Genomic DNA, 21,961 nt, shown 5'->3' on the forward strand with positions numbered 1-21,961 from the left:
GAAAGAGGATGACTGTAGGGAAATGAATTCATCTTCCTCCAAACAAAAATACTAAGCAGCAAAGTCTTTCTGCAAATCTGGGTTCTCACTTTCCCTGATGTATGGCACAACCAGTTGGAGAACTTAAATGTCTTTGCCTTATTTTGTACCTTTATGACAAAATTTTTTAAAAGCTCTCTGGTGTCTCTAACTTTTTAACTTTCATTTAATTATTCATTTTTCTGCAGTAAATTATTATCATATTTTGTATGAATAGTCTAATAAATTAGCTGACCTCAAATCATCCAAATGCTTTTGTTATTGTGCAAACTTTTGCTCAGTGCTGTGTTTGATGTTTCTCCCTAAAGCAGAATAGGAATAGGAGGATCTTTCGGATAAGAAAAAAAATCAATGTACTGTGTAAATTTTAACTGTGACTACAGAGTAGTTTAAGTAACCTGATCCAGAGACACAAGGGTCATGCAGGTTCTAACATCTAGAAAATTATCCTTGTGTTCACTTTAGAAAACTGTAGTAGAGAAAGGTATTTTAGGCCAGTGTTTTCCAGAGAACTAAGTAAGCTTTTCTAGAGAAGCTAGCATATGAAATGAGGTAGAAAATAAAGTAATGAATTTTGGTATCCATACACCTTAGGTAGGTCTTCTGAAGCTCACGAGGAGTGCTGAAGAGCTGGTGATAGCCCAAGGGAAGAGGGAGACAGATGAGGAGAAAGAAGTTAGAGAGAGGGAGGTCAGTGAGAAGAAAAATTAAAGACAGACTAGTATTATAGTATTGCTGAGAGGAGCAATGCATAGGATCATGTGGAAATTCATGGTTCATGCAGGAAGAACTGTATGATCTGCACTGATGCTGACTCTAGTGCTACCAGTTTTGGTATTGTCAATATCCCTCTGTCTTCGAAGTAATCTACAAGTCCAAAATTAAATTTTTGATATGGAACTATTGGTTGTTTATTAAAGCACAGCCTGAATTTTCTTTTTTCTATCCCAGCTGTTTGTGAGGTAAAGGATACCTTGCAGTCCAAGCTGTTGTGATGCTTGAAGAGAAGGTTTTATACACAGTTAATGTTGATTTCAGTGTGATGTATTGCTACTTTTCATCTTAGTAGCACTTCCAATAATGGGAACAAAGCATGGATTATTTTTTTTTAATTTCAATTTACTAACAGTGATTTACCGGTAGTTTCCAGATGTAATCTAAGTACTCTAGTTATGTTAAGAAAAGAAATTATATATAGAATTATATAACAGTTTGGGTTGGAAGGGCCCTTAAGAACATCTAGTTCTAATCATCCTGCCATGGGCAGGGAACGCAGGCAGGGATAAAGTGTACACTACTAACAATTCAATGTAAAAACCTTTTTCAATAGAAACAATAAGAACAAAACAAACTGCTGTTGGTCAAGATAAACAAAATTGACTTTACTCAAGGAATAGGTAAACCAGTCTTCTTGACATCCATTCTGGAATGTTCATTTTAACATAAATCTAATCTTAATAAATATGGGAAAATATAACTTGGGACCCTTAAGTCAGACAAGTGCTGTCTCTAATATTCTTTCTCCAAGAGTCAGCTCTGGGCTGAGAAGGTGCATGAATCATCAAAATAATGAGTCCATAAAAAGAGAATCTTCCTTCACAATTGTCAGAAAAAATGGGTTTAAATCCTGAGACATACATTTTCCTTTGTAACTAGCTTTTTACAAACAACTCCGTGATCAAACTGAAGGCAAAAAAGACACATTTGTTTTGTCTGGGAGGTTTTTACTGCAGGGCAGATTGGTGGAGTGAAATTAACTGATTTCTGGAGGTCAGCTCAAGCAGTCAAATAGTAAAAACTGTACTACAACATAGAAATAGTACAATTGTTGACAAGGATAGGTCAATACATTGTCTCTAAATATGTAAATGTTGAATAATATGCAACATGCCCTATTTTTAATATATATTACACATCTGTATATTTTACTTTGAAAGTGTGAAGAAATCCTATGAAGAAAATCCTATAAATCAAAAAAATTAATTTCCAGCATATTTGTTTAGAAAGAGATGTGTTTGACTTACCAGAATTGACCCACAAAATATAAAATCAGAACCTCCTGTGGTATGCACACTTCTTTTTAAAAGCCTCTAGATTGTATGATTTAGCTAGACCCCTCATGGTAGTTTATACATCTACTCTGTGTGTATTGCCTACATTAGCAAGTGGTACAGAAAAACAAGGGCGGCTTGGTAGAGTGAAAAAACATGATGTACACTATACATTTCGGGGTCACTGACTTGATGTTTTGATTTTTCACTTTGGACTTGCTCCAGTCTGTTCCCATGGGTTGAAGGCCCTTGGTCACTCAAGTTTGTTAGTTCATTTCACCTGACAGCTTATGTTCTTGAGAGGCTTGTCATGGATGCAAACTAGAGAACAAGCAAGTGGGAAACAGTTGGAAATTTGCTTCAAAAGTACATTTCTGATCCAAGCTAAAGTCCAAACACAGTTATGTCCTTACTGTCCTCTTAGAAGAAGTGCCAATCTCTGAGGTTCCTTTTTTTTGTCCAGTCACTATGTTGGTCACTATTTTATTTGGGAAAAATGAAATATGGTCCTTCCTCTTGTTTTCTCTGGGAAAGAAGGCTTACCACTTTCATTGAGAGCTAAGCAAGATTCAAAACAGTTTTACAGAAAGGATGAACTATTCAGACTCACTGGTACAGCATTTGCTCATAACAGGTGTTTACAATTACACTGTATGATTCCTTCTTTTTTATGTGATTATATATCACTTAAGGTTCATCTTTTATCAGGGAAGAAGTCCTTATTATATAAGTCTTCCATACTCAAGGTTGCTTGATATAGTAAAACAAATATTACCTGAAGTGAATCATCTTTATGGAATGTATTTTCAGTCAAAAGTAGAAAAGAAATTATTTGCTCTGCCATTTATACATAAGATGTTCCATTTAAGCTTTCCAGAAAAATGTACTGTACATTTAGCTAACAGTTTTAAAAATAATTAAATTCTTCTTGTTAAATCACTACATCTATTTACCAAGGAAATTCTATTTAAAATGATGTGTTGCCATCACAAGAAGCTAATTCAGGTTCTATGTCTGCATCCAAACTTGTGTGATTTCAGTATATAGTGTTTCTCTTTGTGATGACAGGGAATGTCATTTGTTCTGGTCAGGTCTGTTCAATCTGTTTAGGAGCATAACATACTCTGACTATTTAAAAAGGTGTTTTGACTGCAGTGACATCTGAGTAGTTAGATAGATTTTGTGTTTGCTTAGTAATTCTGCTGGTAGGTTTTAATTTTTTCTTGTTTTAACCAAGCAATGGGGAAATTACAGTGCAGTGCAGAATATAGTCGTGGAGTAAGGCTGCAGGTCTACTTGGTCGTTAGGGTTTGCCTAAGTCATCTTCATTATATTTATGTTTATTATGCCCTTGTAAAAAGCAGTAGCTCTTCATATCTGAGGGTGCTTTAGCAACATTTTGAGTGTCATCATTTTTCTTGACTCTTTTATATTTTGAGGAAGAAGCCCTTTAAAAACAAACAAACAAAAAAATCTAACCCCCAAACTCACACTTCTGAACTATGTCTGGCTAGATAACCAGTGACAGTGCCCTATAAATTATTTTATTTTCAAAATTCGCCCAGCAAGATGAATAGAGATCTCCATCTTGATACAAAATATGTCACAAAAGTATTCATTAGGCAGCTATCACTGAAATTCATGTGAGTTGCTGATAAGAAAAAAATACAATTTAAAAAAAAGATATTATCAGTCTACATGCAAAGATAGAGTTATGTCTCCTGTTATAGCCAAGTCTATAAAAAGTTCTTTTAGGTCTTCTAAATGCAATAGCTGACATAAGGTACATCTGCCACACTGCCATAACTTTCATTATGATTACCAACCTGGACTGCATGACAGGAATATAGCATCCTGCACTAGATCAAGCCTAAGATATAATTGTGTTAGGATTGTATTGGTTGAATAAATGTCACAAAAGTAGTAAGCAATGCTGTAATGTTATTTTCAGCTGCTGAGAACCTGGCTGAAATATTATTACTGTCTTTAACAGTTGCTCTTACCTCTTGGTGCTTCTCCTTCTTCCGTAAAAGTTAGTATATGTTGTCGGGGGGGTTGTTTTTGTGTATACAGAAGGACTTCAGCAAGAATGGTATAGCACTAAACCTTTATGGCATTTGGATGGGGCTGACAACTAAAGTAAATCTGTCATATTGTTGTAGTAGGAGAATCTCAGAAGTATACAAGTATTTCCTATGAATATTATGTATGTATTTACTTTTCTGTGGTTCCTTTTCATATGGTAGTTAAAGAATAGAATACCTCCAGGGAGTTTCAGTAACAGACTACTGATGTGTCAGCTGGTAATATCTCAGATTTACATGGGCCAGTGACCTGCTCAACTGTCAGAAGTATTTGTGAATACAGAATAACTGGTAAAAGGACCTAGAATTTAGTCTCTAAAGCTACCTTCATTTCTTAGAATATTTTTAAAACATAGTTGAAATTTTAATTTTTCTAAAAACACATTGAGAGCAATTATCTGCTCCCTTTAATGTCAGGGCATCCAGTAGCTACTCTATTTTTTTTTTTAATATGATGTCCATTCTTCCTTACAAAAGTATCTATCTCAATAGTACAAAGCAGTCATCTTTATGTGTAATCCAAAGAACAGACACCTGACAGATACTGGAATGTTAATATTGAAAGCATGAAGGTCCACTATAGTAGTTGATGAGTAGGCATAAAAGTAAGCAAATCTCCTAACTTTGTTGGTCGGTGGTAGATGAAATGTGAGCATTGTATTAATCAAATACATTAAATTTAAAGCACATATGTAAATAAAAAAGACAACTGTGCGTGTGTTGTTCCAGTGGCAGGTCTGAGAAACTGTATTATACTACATCTTTTTCTTCACTTCTGGTTTTAGGCTAGTACAGTTTTTCATGCTTTGATATATATTTTTTTCTTTCCATATTTTCTTTGAATATATACCAATCAGCACAGAACATAATCTTCCACATGGTATAGCATGAGCAGAGGCAGAAGACCTATTTTTCCATTTGCAGGCTAGTTCATTCCTGCATTCTGAGTAACGGTTTCCTACACTTCGGGCCAATTCAGCTGCAAATTGAAAGCTGTGTTGTTATTAATGCCTCGTTACAGTTTACCTCTTAATAACATAGTGGTTTTTACTTCCTGTATCAGCAAAACTTGTTACCTGTGTAATTTTTTTAACTGTTATATCTGTCACTGGATAGTCTATGCACTAGTTATGCAACACTATTGAACTACCAACCCAGACAGATTTTTGATTACCAGGCTAATTCTTATGATCTAACCCTACCAGAGATATGAAGTTTGGCCTTTTTACTAAAGCTGTGTTGTATCTTTATGACTTTTGGGAACAATGAATGTGCATAACAGCACAATTTCCTCTCTTTCTGTACCCAAGCTAAATGTGTGTTAAATGTGTTATCTCACTGGTGCATGTTTTGAAAAATGTCCCTGCAGTGGTATTGAGGGGTGAAAAATTGTTCCTGTCTTCAAAAGAACTGCTTGTGTTTGCTGAATACTGGCACTATCTCTACTGTTTGTTTCCTTAGTGCAGAAATTACCTTGATGCCTCTGACAGATAATCAAACCATAGTGGAAAATGGGCACAGCTACAACTGTCACTTTTTAGGATAGATAGAAAAGTTTTTAACAGCCAAATTACAGCAGGACTTCCTTACAAGAGAGTTCACAAACAATGCAGATGGTTTTGCATGCAGTGTGTATGAAGTTTCTCAGATGAAAAGTTAAGCTTAGTTTCACAGTGTGCTCATAACACACTCCCTGTCTTAGCTCTTGCACCATACTGCTTTTCCTGAGAGTGCATTAGGTGACAGTGAAACCGATTATAAATGCTCCTGTTTGTTAACCTGAAATATGGGAAATGTTATTTCTTGTGAATCTGCATTTTCAAATTGTTACGCTTTGAAGGGAAAGTAATAAAAATGTTAAAATGTTGCAGCTGGTGGAGATTGTTCCTAGTTATAGCTCTCCACTTATTCAGCATGAGGTTTAAATTGTAGTGACAATCTGCATCCCCCCTGTAATCTGTTAGTATAGACAAAACATACCTATGAATATTTTTGGGGTAGAATCCAAACTGATGCTGGGTTTTGTGTGTTGTCGTTGTCATTCCCTCCATTCTGTCCCCTCCATATCTCCCTTCCCCCCCATTTTTATTTTAACTGATAATTCATCTTACATAAATCTGAACCCTTACAGCATTTAAAACAGTCCACATTTTTTTCCTGACAATATAAGGGATTGTTCAGCAACAGGAAATCTAATGCTTAAGTAAATGTATTTGTATAGATACAGCCTGAAGGCTGTCTGTGTGTTGAATACATTGCAGTTTTTGTTAAAAAGGCAACTGTTCTCCCTCTACTTCACCTTCTTGCCTTGACATATTTGTAGATTTTCAACATTTCTAAAAATAAGCAAGTGTTCCTTCAGTGGACAGTTTAGTTGGAATTACTTTTGTATTCTGAGTATTTATTTTCTGTACAGCTGCTAATTAATTAACTGTTAGATAAAGTTAGGGTTGGGGTTTTTTTCATTTTAACAACTCTAAGTCATTGCTAAGTCTGGTGGAAAACCTTACATTATATTAGGAATTTTGTCAAAAGTAGAATTCCAGGTATTGGTGATTACTGTCAGATTTTGGGTAAGTTGGCACGTACATTTAATTTCATAAATAGTAACTGTCAGAAGTACTTTAGAAAATTACTAATTTTCAACAGTACCATGTGCATCAGTAAAATAAAAATCTTGTGGTTGTAGAAAGCAAATTAAATAGTGTCTTTAAGAGCTACCTTAACAGCTACCTGGCAAGTCTGCCCTGCCAGCTGCCTAGGAGCCACAGATGCAGAAGCACTGTGAATCTTATCCAGTGATGAAAGCTCCCACCGCTTCTAGTTCTCCATTCCTTCTCTGCCTACCATCTACCCAGTTGGGCTGCCAGGCAGCTAAAGAGATATATGAGATACATTCAAATTTTAATAAATTAATAAATTTTGAAAAAATTTCATCCTTGATTTTATCATATAAATCTAAGTATAGGTATATTTATACCTATACTTAGATTATAAGTATACTATAAGACTAAGTATAGGTATAAATATGCCTAAATGTACACATATAAAAGAATACATCTCTACATAGATACTTACTGACATGGAAGTCAGTGAGAACAGCCCTTGCCTTTTAATACAGTGTGATGGTGACTATTTCCTTTTTAGTAGAGCTCTGGCATGATTCTGCAGTAGCTACTCAAAGCATGCACTGAGTTAGAAGCTAGATCTTTATTGGAAGGTAGATTTCATGGAGACGAGTAGTTGTTACCCCAAAATAAAAATACAATCTCAATTTAGAAAACTAGCTCAAGCTTTTGAAGTTGTGCTTAATTCTGATTATTTTTATTTAAAATATTCCCTTATTTTCATTTCAGAGGTATATTTTGTATACTGCTGTAAAACTGCACCGTCTGTTTCTCAAAGGGCAGGTCACTGGTATTGTGAAGAGACCAGTCTGCTTTTGCCCAGGAATAACTTGAGACAGAAGTGAGCTCATTATTCTTCCATAGCTGAGATAAATATGAGTCTTTCAGACAAAAATTGCTTTTCTTTGACTGCTTTCCATTTGCTCCTTTTCTTTTTTTAAGATCATGAGGGACAAAATCAGGAATTTCCAAAAGTTATAACACAGAAAAAACCACTTAATCTTGGTTCTTTACTTGCAGTCATTTATTTTAATTTACTTTGTACATTGTGTTGTAAAACACTAACTAAATTTCAATGTACTTACATACTTCGTGGTAGACACTATCTCAATAGGGTTCATTCTGTGTACCAAGATTCTTTCAAGGCTTGGATAGCATTTCCCTACCTTTGGAGAACTTTCCGTCTCAAGAGAGTTGGCCAGGATAGAAGGACTTGTATATGAACTTTGGTGTTTAAAAGGTACACAGAGTTGATGATTAAACTGCAGGTAGTAGGGTGCTTCCCAGAAGAGGGACATTGTTTCTCTAAATAATTTTTTATGCTCTTCACAAACCCAGACATGTTAAGATAGAAGTAAAGCTGGTACGTATCCTAATACCGGGACCATGTGAATAAGCCTAGCAGAGAACTTAAGTATGAAAGATTAATTGCATCCCCCAAATTGCCATCTGCTGTCCAGTAGCCATTTCCTATTGAGACTTTGCAAGATGTACAGCCATCTACCTATGTGCCCTCCTCCATTCCACTGTGTCCAGGCACTTGGAATTACAGTTCTTGATGGTGGTTGTTACCAATTTACTCCTCAAAGTCACAGACTGCTCTATCAGTTTTCAAAACAATGTGATACAAAGAAGGTATCAGGATGAAAAAGCATTATGAAAATGGGATAAAAAGATAAAACAGCCTGTTATAATTTAAACCAAGTGCATACCTTAGTATATGAATTCTTGAGTAACTATTAAACTATGCTGTATGTATTGGCACACATAGTTGCCCACTATGTAACCGAATGTCTCATGCCTCTAGTCTTCCCTTTCAACATCTGTTTTCAAATGTTTCTTGCTAGCATTTAGCTCTGAAAGTCACCACCTTACTGAGCAGGTTCCGAGTGCCCAGAACCAAACCTGTGCCTGAAGCTGTTCTCACAGGCAATGTGTGCCAGAAACCTCACTTCTGTAGTAACTAATGTCTGCTTTCATTAAAATATTACTGCTTTACTGTTTGCATTTTTTAACTACTTTAGCATACCTATTAGAACATCTGAAAATGTATATAAATATCTTGGTTAAGAATATCTGGTATTGGAAAAAAAATCAAATACTGAAGCAGAACTTTTGGAAATATTTATGTACTATTAGATGTGGTTTTTGGTTCCTGAAATTTCTCAATGTTCACTTTACCCTAGTTATGATTTTTTTTAAAATTACCTTTACCATTTATTAATTAAATTTTCTAAAAAATTACTTTTAAATGTTCATTCTTATATTGTTATGATTAATTATTTGGCAAAACAAAAAATTCCACATGAGAAAAAAGTTTATTCTCTATTGTTTAAAAAATCTTAATGTCTTCCCTGAAACATGTGTGCTCTTTAAAATACTGGGATTACAAAACACATTTCAGCTAATTGGAAAGAGGATGTAATTACAATCAAACTAGTATTTCTTGTAATCTCATCAAAAAAACTGAACTCTTTTTAATTCTTTTCTTTGTTCTCTACTGATGAGAGCAACATAGCGAGCTGATTCCCCTACATAATTTTGACTGCTGGGCTCTCAATATCTTTGTTGCAGCAGGTTATCTTTCAGGGACCTACTTGTGTAGAGCTTCCACTGCCGTCATTGTCATTCCAAAGGAACACTTGTGAATTGATATTCTTTCCTACTTTTTTCTTCTTCATAATGGCACATCCATAGGATACATCTGCTCAAGAAAATGATAAGTATAGGGTAGTGTCTGATGTCAAAAGAATAGCTCTGAGGTAGAGAACATTCCTTTGCAGACAAGGATTGTGCAGTTTTACAACTGGCATGAAACTTTGCTCTAAGAAGGTCTTTGTAGTTTTTTGCCACATGAACTGATGTGATAATGATTATGCTTCCATGTTATTTTTCAAGAAGAGGTGCACCCTAAGCTGATCAAAAGCTATTCAACTGGAATTACTACTGTACTGGGTTAATAAACCCTGATAGACAGGCATGTATACTCCTGTGGTCTCAAGTCAAGCTTAGTTTGAGAGCAGAGCAACCTCACGTTTGCTTGCCAACCTTTCATAGACACACCCTGACTCTGGTCTCTACTGCTGCCTGGCTGGGTGCAGCAGCAGTGCAGTGGCAGGGCTGTAGTAGTACCATTGACAGGGCCATAGATGGGCATTTGTGTTATGCTGTTGGCCGGGTGCATCGCCATGTGATTTGGCGAATGAAAATAAAAAGGTCTCAAGACATGACACTCTGACTTGCTTTCAGCACATGTTGGATAAACACAGGAGTGTTGGAGACAGCTAAGTTTCTTCTATATTCAACACACCATTTACAATGCTAAATTCCCCCTTTTTTCTTTTTTTTTACCTTAGTCTCTCTGTAATAAATAAGAAAAAAATTGAGAGTGATTATGATGGAAAATAAGATAAGTATTATTTGTAAGTAATTTTAGAGGTATTAGACAGTAGGTTTTCAGATATTTAGACTAAAGATACAGAAAATATCTTAAGTAGAAGATAAAAGTAGTAATCTCACAGGACTTTCTCTGTCCAGGCAGAGTTGACCTGAAGTGCTTCTGTCATCAACAAAGAAATTTGAATAATGATGGAAACTAAAATTTTGTTGTTTTAACCTATTTAGAGAAAGGAGACTTTTATGTAATTTAGCAAAAAAAGAAGTTGGAGCCTGTGTCCTATGGATGAAAATGTGAACTAATAAAGATTTAGAGTCTCTATTATCAGCATTAAAAAATGAACTATAAGATCTACAAATGAACCACAATATGTAGATGTTCTTGTTCCTAATCTAATTAAAAAGTGTCATTTCCTTTTAAGTGCTGAAATATATATTGTTGGTGAGGTGTTGCTAGAATTGAGCCATCTTCATAACAACAAAAAAGACAACTGTTAACTGTAAATAACTGATCTTTCAGTTTTCTGCCCTAAACAGTCTTTCTCCCCTTTTTCTTATCTAAGCAATCTCCCCTGGCATGAGATCATAAGCAGAATTATTGTCAGAAAACATTTTCTGGGAAATGTAGATGGTTGGAATATCAAAATTAATCTTCAAGTGGAAAATATGATGGTATTACCATTTCTAATTTTGTTGCTACCAACAAAACTATATTGTTGTGCCAGTCATACATTCATATGCCTTGCATTAAGACTGCTTCTAAAATTTCTGCTTAAATGACCTAAATTATACATAAACAATGACACACTTGTATATAATAAAATATTTATATATTAAATACACAGAAAAGGTATATGTGCATACGCTGAAATTTTGTAGACATGTGGAGTATTGAGATAAAGTCGTGATTTCCAGCTGGAAGATGACAATTTTTAAGCAAGTCAGTCTGATGTATTTTCAGATTATAGACCACACAGTTAATTTTGAGCTTAATGTCATTCAAACAACTGTATCATGGACAAAAAAACTCAACCAAACAAAATAAAACAACAAAAAAACAGTGCATGATCTGGTTTGCTTCACTGTTCAACATTTTGCTTTTTTCTTTTTCTTTTTTATTTTTACTTAACAGTTTTAAGTGCTCCAGCATATTAGTTTTTTTTAGTCTCTATTCTTCTTCTAGTAAATATGTGCATTTCTTAATGAAATTCTTATTTCCATTTGAGCTGATAGTACTGCAATTAGCAATTCATCAGAACTGTATTGAGTATCTATTAAGATACATCTCAGGACCTACAGCTGAAAATAAAGCCTGGGAAAAAAGTGGGACTAAAGACATGGAGACACTCAGTTTATCACTTCCTTAGGTCACAGATGTTTCTCAGAAGTTTTTGCTCATTTACAGATGCATAGATGGTTCTAACACAGAAATTGGCCCCTTGTCTCCAAGTACTTCATTAAAAGTATGTCCCTAATTAGGTCTGTCTGATTGGCCCACAGAGGCTACAGCAGAAATCATGGCTGAAGTTGTCACTGGGGAAATATCTCAGCCTTATTATTGAAACAGGGCCATTGAATGAAATACTCAAGAAACAAAAAGAAACCTTGTTAAGAATTTCAGTATTTTTACCTTTAATTGTATAATCTGGATTGATTCTTTAAAATATAATAAGTGTCTTCAAATTGTCATATAATTTCCCTTTTTGAAGAATTGAAGGTTCTGTTAAATACTATTATTCACATACTTTTTCCTCCATCTTGAGGACAAAAAATGGACTTTTGTAGCAATATTTTAGCTCTGAAGAAATAGGGCTGTTCAACATATGTAAACACTTTGAACTTTCACTCTTTTGATTTTCCTGGACCATGGATCAGCGGATCTTCTATCTCCTCCCCAACCAGCACGCATGTCTGATCATCTTTTTGTCTATTTTTCCTTCCCACAGGGGGCCCAAAAAAATACAGCAGCTACAGAACCAAATTCGTCTGGAGCAAGAAAGTGGCCAGTGGTATCGTCACCAACAGCAACCTGATCATCAGCAGCACTCTCCCTCTTCTCCTTCCTTTCCTCCTCCCCCCTCCTTCCAGGAGCTTGAGCCCAGCCAGTTTATCACCTCTCCTGTGCCAATGAGTATTCTTAACTCTCATACTTCCCCTACCATGCAGTCTTCTGGTTCTTTTAACTATGCTCGGCCTAAGCAGTTTATTGCTGCTCAGAACATCAGCCCTGCTTCGGGTTATGTGACTCCATCTTCAGGATCGTCTACATCCAGTCTTCCTTCTCCTATGTCTCCAACTGCTTCTCAGAAACAGTTTGGCAGAGTGCCTGTTCCTCCCTTCTCTCAGCAGTTTGCTCCAGAAGGGGAGTATCCCTGGTCTCCTTCTTCTCCATCCCCCCCACCCCCGCCTCCACCTGTCTTTAGTCCAACCGCAACATATCCGGTGTGTGATTCCTTTCCACTTCCACCTCCTCCACCCCCTCCTCTTCCTTCACTTTCTTCACCTTCCCACAGCCTGTCTCCAACTCCTAGATTTCCTAATTCCGGCCAGTCTCCAGCAGCTTTTCTCAGCTCCATGCTGCCATCCCAGCCACCACCCATTTCTGTCAACGCATTAGGCCTCCCAAAAGGAGTGACGCCTCCGTAAGTATCAGCCGATGAGCTCTTTGACTTTACTGAAGATTGTAATGAAGATTATTGCGCTTGTTTAATTTATATTTTTCTAGGGTCCTTGGCTGTTAGCTGCTATCTGAGAGGGAGAGATGAGTGAACAAATTACAAATGCCTCTGTGCTAGAGATCTGAAGTAGTTTTTTAACCCTCACAGAAGTGAGATTCTGAAAGAGCCCTACGGTAGAAACACAGAAGACGAGAAACTAAAACTTTAAATTGGAGTCGTAGAAAATATGAAAGCAGCAGCAAAAGGCTCTGCATGTCCAGGGGGGTGGAAGGAGATCCTAGGAAACCCTTCTCACGCCCCAGTTCTTCACATATGCAATGCTATTTGCAGTTTATGTTCCTATTACATCTGCAGATAGAGAAATATCAAGTAAAGAGAGAAACTTTCAGAAGTCTGAATAGTTTTGTGATACTAAAAGTATAAGGTATTAAAGTATAAAACTGTTAACAAAGTGGTCATAACATTGTTTAGCTTTTGGCTAGAGATTTTGTTCTGAGGAAGTTTGGGAAAATGTTTAGGAGGGGATTTAGAAAAGCAGTGCATAAAAACAAACAGAATCCCTTCCCCTAACAACTCTGCATACTTATTTTCCCCTTTTGTCTTCTCTAAAGGCCAAAATAGTATTTTGGAGCATGTCAGCTCCCATCACAGATCAGTTTGTCTTTCCTCTGGCACTAGACTCTCATTCCATCCTTAGAGAACAAAGAGACATGCTGAAGAACAAAAATGAGAATAGCTGTATCCAAGGCTTATTTATAACTTTGTCTACAAGTTTGTCTAAACATATCTACAGTATCTAGGTGACCTGCTCAGCTACATACTGTTGCAGTGGGAACTTCTGTTATTTCAGTCCAAGATATTAAAAGGAAGAGAAGGAAGAAAGCAGAGAGATATCAAATTAATAAATTATGTATATGCTTTAAAAAGCATTTCTTTATCTTGAGTTCTGTCATACAGCTCATTATGGAGTCTGGCCATAAAACAGATTTAGGAGAAAAATTAATAAATAGTACAGTTTGCCCTTGCACTCATAATAGTTGCGATTTTCTGTCTTTCTGTGTCCTTTGCTCTGGCTGAGTTTCTCTTTTGATACTGACCACTAAAAGTTGCGTGATTTATTTACTGGCAGCTTGATCAGTAAGCACAGCCCACAAAATCCTGCCTGATTTTCCAGGAAAGGCTCTAGTCTAGCTATACAGTTCTGACAAGGACTGGATTCTCTTTTGAGTTCCCTTCTGTGTGCTGTGAGGTTGACAGTAGCAGCTTGAGCCTCTGCTGTGTCCCTCTTTCCCTGTTATGCTGCACTTATGCATACATGTTCTCACTTGAAACATTAGCTGTATTTTTGTTCAGAGAGACAACCCTGTAAGGATGCTTCCCCCTTTCTCATGCCTGTCACTTCCAGAAGCACAGCAGCCAGTCTGAGTGTGCACATGATGGTGTGTCTATCCACATTCCCCCCTCCCCCACCCCGACAAGGCAGCAGCCTCAGGATCTGAGCTGAGGATGAGGTAGTTGGCTGTTTGGTTTGCATTCCCTCAGGAAATATAGTCCAGATGGGAGCTGGATCGTGTTAACTATACTGAACGTATGTGTGTATAATTCATGTATATGTATATATACATATGTGTATATATATACACATAGTGGGCATTTGACGTCTGAATTATAACACTAAAACATGGTAAAAGATGTACTGTGTGATGCAAAAGAAGCCATAATCTATTGTTGTGTATCTTTGATGCCAATTTTTCCCCGTCTTCTGCTTTTTCATGTTACTCTGTAGGTTACTAATGTCTGGTGTGTCTTCCTGAGTAAATCATTGTTTCCCATAATTCTCATACCACTTCTGAGCAATCCATTTCCCCCACAGCTTTAGGTCTCTTCTGCTTTGTGCTATAGTCTCAGTTCTTTTTTTGGTCAGTGTCACTTGTCTTTTGCTCCATCCTCACAAATCCTCTTTAGCACATTTATCTTTCTCAGACGTAGTTTCTGAGCCTCTCACAGTATTCTACAACCTCAGCCTGCCGTCTCAACAAGCATACCATGATCTCCAAGATCTATTGATTGAGATGGTGATAGTGTTTCCTGACAGTGTGCTGTACAGACTGGGTGCAAGGAATATATCGGCGCATTCAAAGTTTTTCTCAGCATCTGAAATCCTAGTCACGCCATTTAACTTCAATGCTTTTTTCGTTACTAAATCTTGGTACAACTACAGATCTGCTCCTCAGAATGAGTACTTGGTAGGCATCAATCCTAATCGATCCCTTCCAGCTCAGGACATTCTATGATTCTAAGAAAACTTTTCTAACTCTCTCTTCAATACCTGTACTCTGTCTGTGAACCCACGAACAGTAAACACCATGCTAATGGTTCAGCTGAGTGTTGACGTTTTCCTTGGGTTTGGACCCTGAAACTCTGTGGAAGCGACAGCATTTGCTAAAACAATTTGACCCAATGAATAAATATTCTTTCCAGTTAGATTTGGATAGATTTGGAAACATTGCACTGGGGCTTATTTATTTGTTTGGGATGGGGGTTTTATGTGTTTTTTTCAAAAGCACATGGTCTCACAGCCTTGCTTGTGTTATTAGAATAACTACTTGCGAATTTACTACATTTTATTGGACATCTGAAACAATAGAAAGCAGCTCTGTGTCATTAGTACCTACTTATTCATCTTTAAATATTTTAAGCATTTATTTGCAACAATTTTATAGTGAATGTTTCCATTGAATAAATTATATCTCTATTTTCCAGTAAGCTCTAGACACTTTGTAGTGACTGGCATTTTCAAGCTGTGACTATGGTGGTCTTAGCTGAACAAGCTTGCTTTGGGAATAACCTTTTTTTCATTAATGGAGTAAAGTTGGTAGATTCTGTATCTAGTCAGAGCATAGTATCATTAAACAAAAGTACTGGTAGAACTGCATAGCTAATTAAGAACTTAAGGGAATTATGAGCACTTGTCAGTTATTTCTGAGGTAAAACTTGTCTGAAGTAAGTTTGTTGGATACTGTTCTTAAAAATCTCAGTTCTTTCCTTTGACTAAAGAAAACTAACTCAGGTTAGTTTTTGGATAAAAAAGACTTTCAGGGAGCAGAGTTAATGTGACAGAAACATGGGATTGAGGGGGTTTCATTTACAGTTAAGTCTGTAGAAGCTAGAATCTGGTCTTTACTGTTCATAGGAAAAAACCCAACAAATTACATGTGAAAGAACAGAAATAAGCATACTTAAAAATTCTAGGTAAGCACATACACTGTAGGTTTACGTGAGCATTTTTGAGAGCAAAAATAATCCCATGAGAAGGATTGATGGCTATTCCCCTGTACCCAGCGCTGGTGAGGCCACACCTGGAGTACTGTGTCCAGTTCTGGGCCCCTCAGTTCAGGAAGCATATTGAGGTGCTGGAGCAGCTCCAGAGAAGAGCAACAAGGAAGGGACTCAAACACAAGTCCTATAAGGAGAGGCTGAGGGAGCTGGGGTTGTTCAACCTGGAAAAGAGGAGACCTCATCACTCTCTACAACTCCCTGAAAGGAGGTTGTAGCCAGGTGGGGGTTGGTCTCTTCTCCCAGACAACCAGCAGTAGGACAAGAGGGCACGGTCTTAAGCTGTGCCAGGGGAGCTTTAGGTTAGATATTAAGAAGAAATTCTTTACAGAGAGGGTAATCAGGTATTGGAATGGGTTGCCCAGGGAGGTGGTAGATTCTGGTAGATCCCTGCAGGTTTTTAGGATGAGACTGGATGTGGCACTTAGTGCCATGGTCTAGTAACCATAGCAGTATTGGATCAAGGGTTGGATTTGATGATCTCAGAGGTCTTTTCCAACCCGGCTGATTCTATGATTCTATTTAGTGAATATTTAAATAATAAAAGTATAAAACCTGCTACAAAAATATGTAGAATTATCCAATCTAGAGAAATGGAGTCTCTTTCTAAGTATAAAAAACCTGTATTGTCATCTATACATATATCCTTTTGAAAACAACATTAAAAATTAAGGGTGTTCCTTAAAGTAGACACTTTTCCTTAAAGCAGACCTTTTCTTAAAGTAGATATCTTGAGTAATATTGCCTTAGTTACAAACAGGAAAAAAATCTGACTGTGCAGAATTGGTGAAAGAACGTGAATATAGATTTACTACTTTCTGGAAAAGGAATGGAAAATGGAAAAGAAAGCATTGTTTGAACACAAGATTTCTAAAGTATCTTGTAAAATGTAAGTAAATATGCTTTTATCATTCTACACAATAAATTTAACTGCTGTCTCGATCTTTAGAACCTTAAATCCAAATCTTAAAGGAGATTCTGTGGGAATCATGAGAACAGCAACATCAGAAAGAGATTTGCCCTTTTTCCCACTTTGAATCAGAGCTACTGGTCTGTTCTTGCAGCTATGTACTGTGACTTGTCCATTGCATTCTGTCTCAAATGGAATTGAAAAAGTACTAGTAACCATTATGTTCCTTTAGTCAAGTAGCAATGATGGTGACCACTCTGAGGAAAAAATACACTTTCCATCTTTTTATCTTACAGCTTTCAACATTCTTCCAGCACAAATGCCAGCTTTTATTTTAGAGTAAACTGTATTGCTGTCCTGTGTAGACTGGACTTTTCCTGTTGCCTGTAATGGCTGTAAAAATTGAGGTTATCTGCAGCATTATTGATGTGAAAAGAGTGATACGTAGGAGGAAGTACCTTGATTAAGAATACTGACATCCAACTGAGGCGAAAGGTCATGGTGTTTCCTTGCTTCTGAGGAGTTCACTTCAACTCTCTTTGCTATCTATTCAGTCATATCTGGAGTTATTCCTGGATCTCCGGAAAACATATCTGAAGACAAGTATTGCTGTAACTGGAAAAATTCCAGAGAATAATAGGGTTTACATTCATTCTTAACCTCCAATTTTCTTAAGCTATTGCTCCTGTGCGTTAAACTATTTTTGTTTAAATTTTCTTGAAAACTTTCTTTTCCCATGGCTTGGATGCTACGGGCTGTTACACCAACACCTGAGGGGTTTATCTGTGATATTAGACCAATTCTTGTTAATTGTGCTAAGAAACAGCTGATATTGGGGGCTTTGTTTTTGTACAGTATAACACCTTTTTATTAGATGTATGCACCTCATTATCATAAAATACATACCCATGTCAACTTTTCTGAAATGTGATGAATGCGTGTTTATTCCATTTGAACTTTGAAATCCAGGTTGTGCCCCAGACCTAATCAGTTGAAGTTGCGCAAAACTAGAGATCAAGGATGTAACATGCAGACACACAGACATTAGCCAAAATAACAGTATCCTGACAATCATTGCATCTGGAAGTCTGTATTTTCAAGATGTTTTTACCCAGTTCCTTTTTTCTAAATTGTATTTGCAGATACTAAGAATATTGTAAGATGACAGTGAACTTTAATAATAGAATTAGTACACATACTTCCCCGTTGAAAAGAGAGGATGTTCACAGCATTGCTTTGCTGCTTTGTTTTGGTCTGCAGATTTCTCTTTTCAGAGGACTCAATTTCAAGACTTCTTTACTTTAAACAGACCTAAATGCCACAAAAACATCTATGAGTATAAAAGCCAGGTACAGTTCTTGATAGATGTGGAGACTTTAATCAGTTGCATTACATCAACTGGAGAAAAGGTTAATACTTTGGATGTATTATCTTTTCTCAGTCCAATGTAGCTGCAGGAAACAGGCTCTCAGTGTCCTCGACAGCCTGATAGGAATGAGGGTTCGGACACTTCAATGTTAGGTGCAAAATGGAAGACTTTATTAACATGGCTCCTGCCTTTTATAGGGCAGGAGCAGAACTTGCTGGAACAAGGGGAGTAACTGAGGAGGAGCAAGGGCAGAGTATGCAAACTAGGACCATACAGGGAGAACAAGGGGAGGAGTATATCTATATAGGGAAGAAATGGCCATATAAGGTTGGTACTGCAATGCAGCACTAACTGGCCAATAGAAATGCAGGGTTCGAAAGCTTAGGGAAAATAAGGGAAAATGGGGGTACAGTGAAAGGGAATAATACAATAACACAGTATAATAACATTAAAAAAATCCTAAAACACATTTTCTCAAAAAATGGATCACAGTATCTAGCTTTTTCTCCACATGTTTCTGGAAGTTCTTCTCTAGATTTCAGGACTATGAGGACTGTGCCAGCCTTTTCTACACTCAGGAGCAGCCAGTGCTTTAGTAGTTTCTTCTTAACCATCAGTTCTATCATACTGCTGGTAACAACCAGAATTTCAGATAAGATTATGGGTTACAAAATAAGTATTATTTCTTTAACTTGATATCAAAGTACACATACATCTTTTGAAAAGCAAATGGCGTTTATATATCTATGGTAACCGGTGCAGCATGCAGCAGAGGGAAAACTTGCCTGGGGGAAGGAACCAAATGGGGAATGAAGAAGTAGTAATTCTTATCTTAATGAGTAAAAATGTGTTTTTAAACGTAAGCTTTAGAGGAAAAAAAACCCTAGTGGTAGTCATGCAGTTTGTAGGAGAGTGGTACTCTTTGTTATCTAATCATTAAGCAGGATCAAACTTGTTCAGAAATATATATATTATTCATGTCAACCTTGACCCCATCCAATACTGAAGCATGATTTATTTTTTTCAACTACAGTTTCAGAACCTTGGCTGGCAGAAGTAATTGAACTTTTGTACATTTGTTCCATTTACTGCAAGTCATCCTTAGTCAGGTCTGTGCCTCAGACATTCCCCCTAATTCAGATACATTTAACTTCACTTTACTGGACAGAGCTGAAGCTCCTGGTCTTCATGGTCTTGCTGTGACAAGATCAGACTAAACTGATTTTACTGTGAAGCTGCAGCTTCAAGGTTTGTGACCTGTTACAGTGCCTGTGGTAACTTTGCTCTTACAGTAAGTAAAAAAAATGTGTGAAATGGGCAGGAATTAGCTGTATTTTTGGAAGACTTTATTTTTAAAGGAAAAATCAAGTTAGTGTTCATTACCTCAGTACCAGAGAATTGATTTGGATTTCTGTGAAACTGAGCCATATTGGCTGCAAACAGGAATTTGCTCTTGGAAGGATAACAACAGCCAGCCTGTTGCCCTTGTTTACACTGTAAAAGGTACATAGGAAAAGAGGGAATCGCATCCAGCATGCGCTGTGTGTAATTAAAACATGAAAAGTACTGCTGGTTTGGCCTTCCTTCTAAACAAATGTCAGGGCAAGTATTCAAAACTAAAGAGAGCCAAGCCGAGGTTGCAAAAAACCTTGCTGTCAAAAATCTCTGTGTGAATTAAGATGACAGTTTTGGCAATTTCATTGCAACCTTTCAAACCAAAAGAGTTCAGACATTTGTGCTTTTATCTACGCCTGTATTCAGGCCCCCTCACTGCCTTAAGTGACCCGTATTTCAGAGGTGCTTAAAATCCATGTGAATTGCAGCCTAATTCTCAAGGCTGTTAGTTTCTCTGCACATTTATGGTGGTGGTTGTGTGCTTCAGACTAATGCTGTCAACATTCTGAAATATGCCTTCTCTAGCTATCTCCTGCTAGCTTAATATTCACAATATATATGCAAATTGCATCGGGCAAAGAATGAACATACAGATAACATAAATCAATTGGCAGATTTTCTTGCTTGATGTTATCCCTTAGAGAAGACAGAAAGAAAGCTCATGCGTCACTAAGGACACAAATCTTAGGAGCTAAATGCATCCAGATAAGGGCATGTAAGGATGATGAAAAATATTTGCAAAAGCAGCTGAAGAAAGTTTGCTGCCAGGCTGTCTTGACATGCAAACCATGTCTCAGGCTAAAAGGATCTGTGCTTTGGAGGATAGATTTACCAAAGTCCTTCTATTTGTTGCCATTGCCTTCTATTCATTTTGGAATTCATCCCAAGAACATTTGTCTTAAGAGCTAACTTGCTGTGGGGGTATGTATATATGTGTATATTTATGTACAGTTTTTGAAGTGTATATATTTAGAGAAAGAGATTCTGAAAACAGGGTTGAAATAAAGGGTCTGCAGGAAGATCCATGTTTCCTTATGCACCTCTTGGGGATTTTTTTGTTCCAGTTTAAAATAGTCCCAAAAGGGAAAGAGAGAAGCTTTCTAAAGGCATTTGAAGAAATTTTGATTGGTGTTCATTTTTATAGTTAAATTTTTAAAGCAGCTACTTCCTTGTTAAGATACTTATTTGTAAATGTAAATAAAGAGGAGATAATCTATTTTTCAGGCAAGTTACCTTGACCAGGTTTTGGATGACTCTTCCATGCTGACTGTGAAAAGCTCAGGATGTTCTGACACTTAACTAGAGAACTGGAAAGTTCTTAGGGAGTCTGCCTCTCCTGTTCAAAGTTACCAGGGATACACAGGCCATTGCTGACATATTTGCATACCTTGTTCTTAAACAAAATTCCTTAGCTTCCCTACATGATATGTTTCAGGGTTTAACTGTGACTGTTGTAGGGTAGAGAAAGGAGAGTTCTACATAGTTTTGTCTAAGCTTGTTCAAGTTATTGTCAATTAGTATCCTCAATGGACATGGAGAATCATTAAATACCAGCTATTTTCTGATGTCAGCTATTGTCTGATTTCTGATGTTTTATGTTTGATTTGCCTATCTTCATTTTCCTAATTTCCCAACTAAACAAACAAGAATGTCTGTGTGTGTGTGACATAGCTTGTCACAAAAGCTATGCTTTTAGACAGTTTTTTTTGTTCTAAAGTTTTCCAGTTTGCTGTATTTTTTCTCGAAGCGCAGTGGTAATACTGGATTCAGTGTCTAGGAAGGAATAAAGGAAAAGAAATAAATTTCATGTCTTATGCTGACATGTCCTGGAATTATATTTATTTCCCTTTTGAAATAATTTTCAAGTTTTAATCTTATGGATTCTCAAGAGATGCTTAATATGTTAGTATTAATTTTCCATTTGCATTGCTATCATGCTTTGAGCATTTTCCTGAGTTTCATCAGTAGACCACCTTTAGACAAATTATGAAGATTATTGTAAACGACAGTTGTTACCTACAAATGAATTGCAACCACTGCAAGTTCAGTGTCATCAGCCAATTTAAGAAACACGTT

General features: G+C 36.7%; 1 protein-coding gene across 11 annotated transcripts in view; it reads left to right on the forward strand.

Moving 5' to 3' along the window:
- The window catches only part of PALLD (palladin, cytoskeletal associated protein), a 200,670-nt gene that overhangs the window by 150,655 nt on the left and 28,054 nt on the right, over window positions 1-21,961 (forward strand). For 7 of the 11 annotated variants that reach the window (XM_064652428.1, XM_064652425.1, XM_064652427.1 and 4 more), the window contains one exon: window positions 12,144-12,839. The exons of 3 other annotated variants lie outside the window; for them this stretch is intronic. In XM_064652428.1, the coding sequence (XP_064508498.1) occupies window positions 12,144-12,839 (696 nt within the window). Of the gene's footprint in view, window positions 1-12,143; window positions 12,840-20,787; window positions 20,807-21,961 lie in introns of those variants that run through there. One more of the 11 variants, XM_064652435.1, reaches the window with a different exon arrangement.

Source organism: Pseudopipra pipra, chromosome 4 (genome assembly GCF_036250125.1).
Source record: "Pseudopipra pipra isolate bDixPip1 chromosome 4, bDixPip1.hap1, whole genome shotgun sequence".
In the NCBI taxonomy this organism is placed as follows: Eukaryota; Metazoa; Chordata; class Aves; order Passeriformes; family Pipridae; genus Pseudopipra; species Pseudopipra pipra.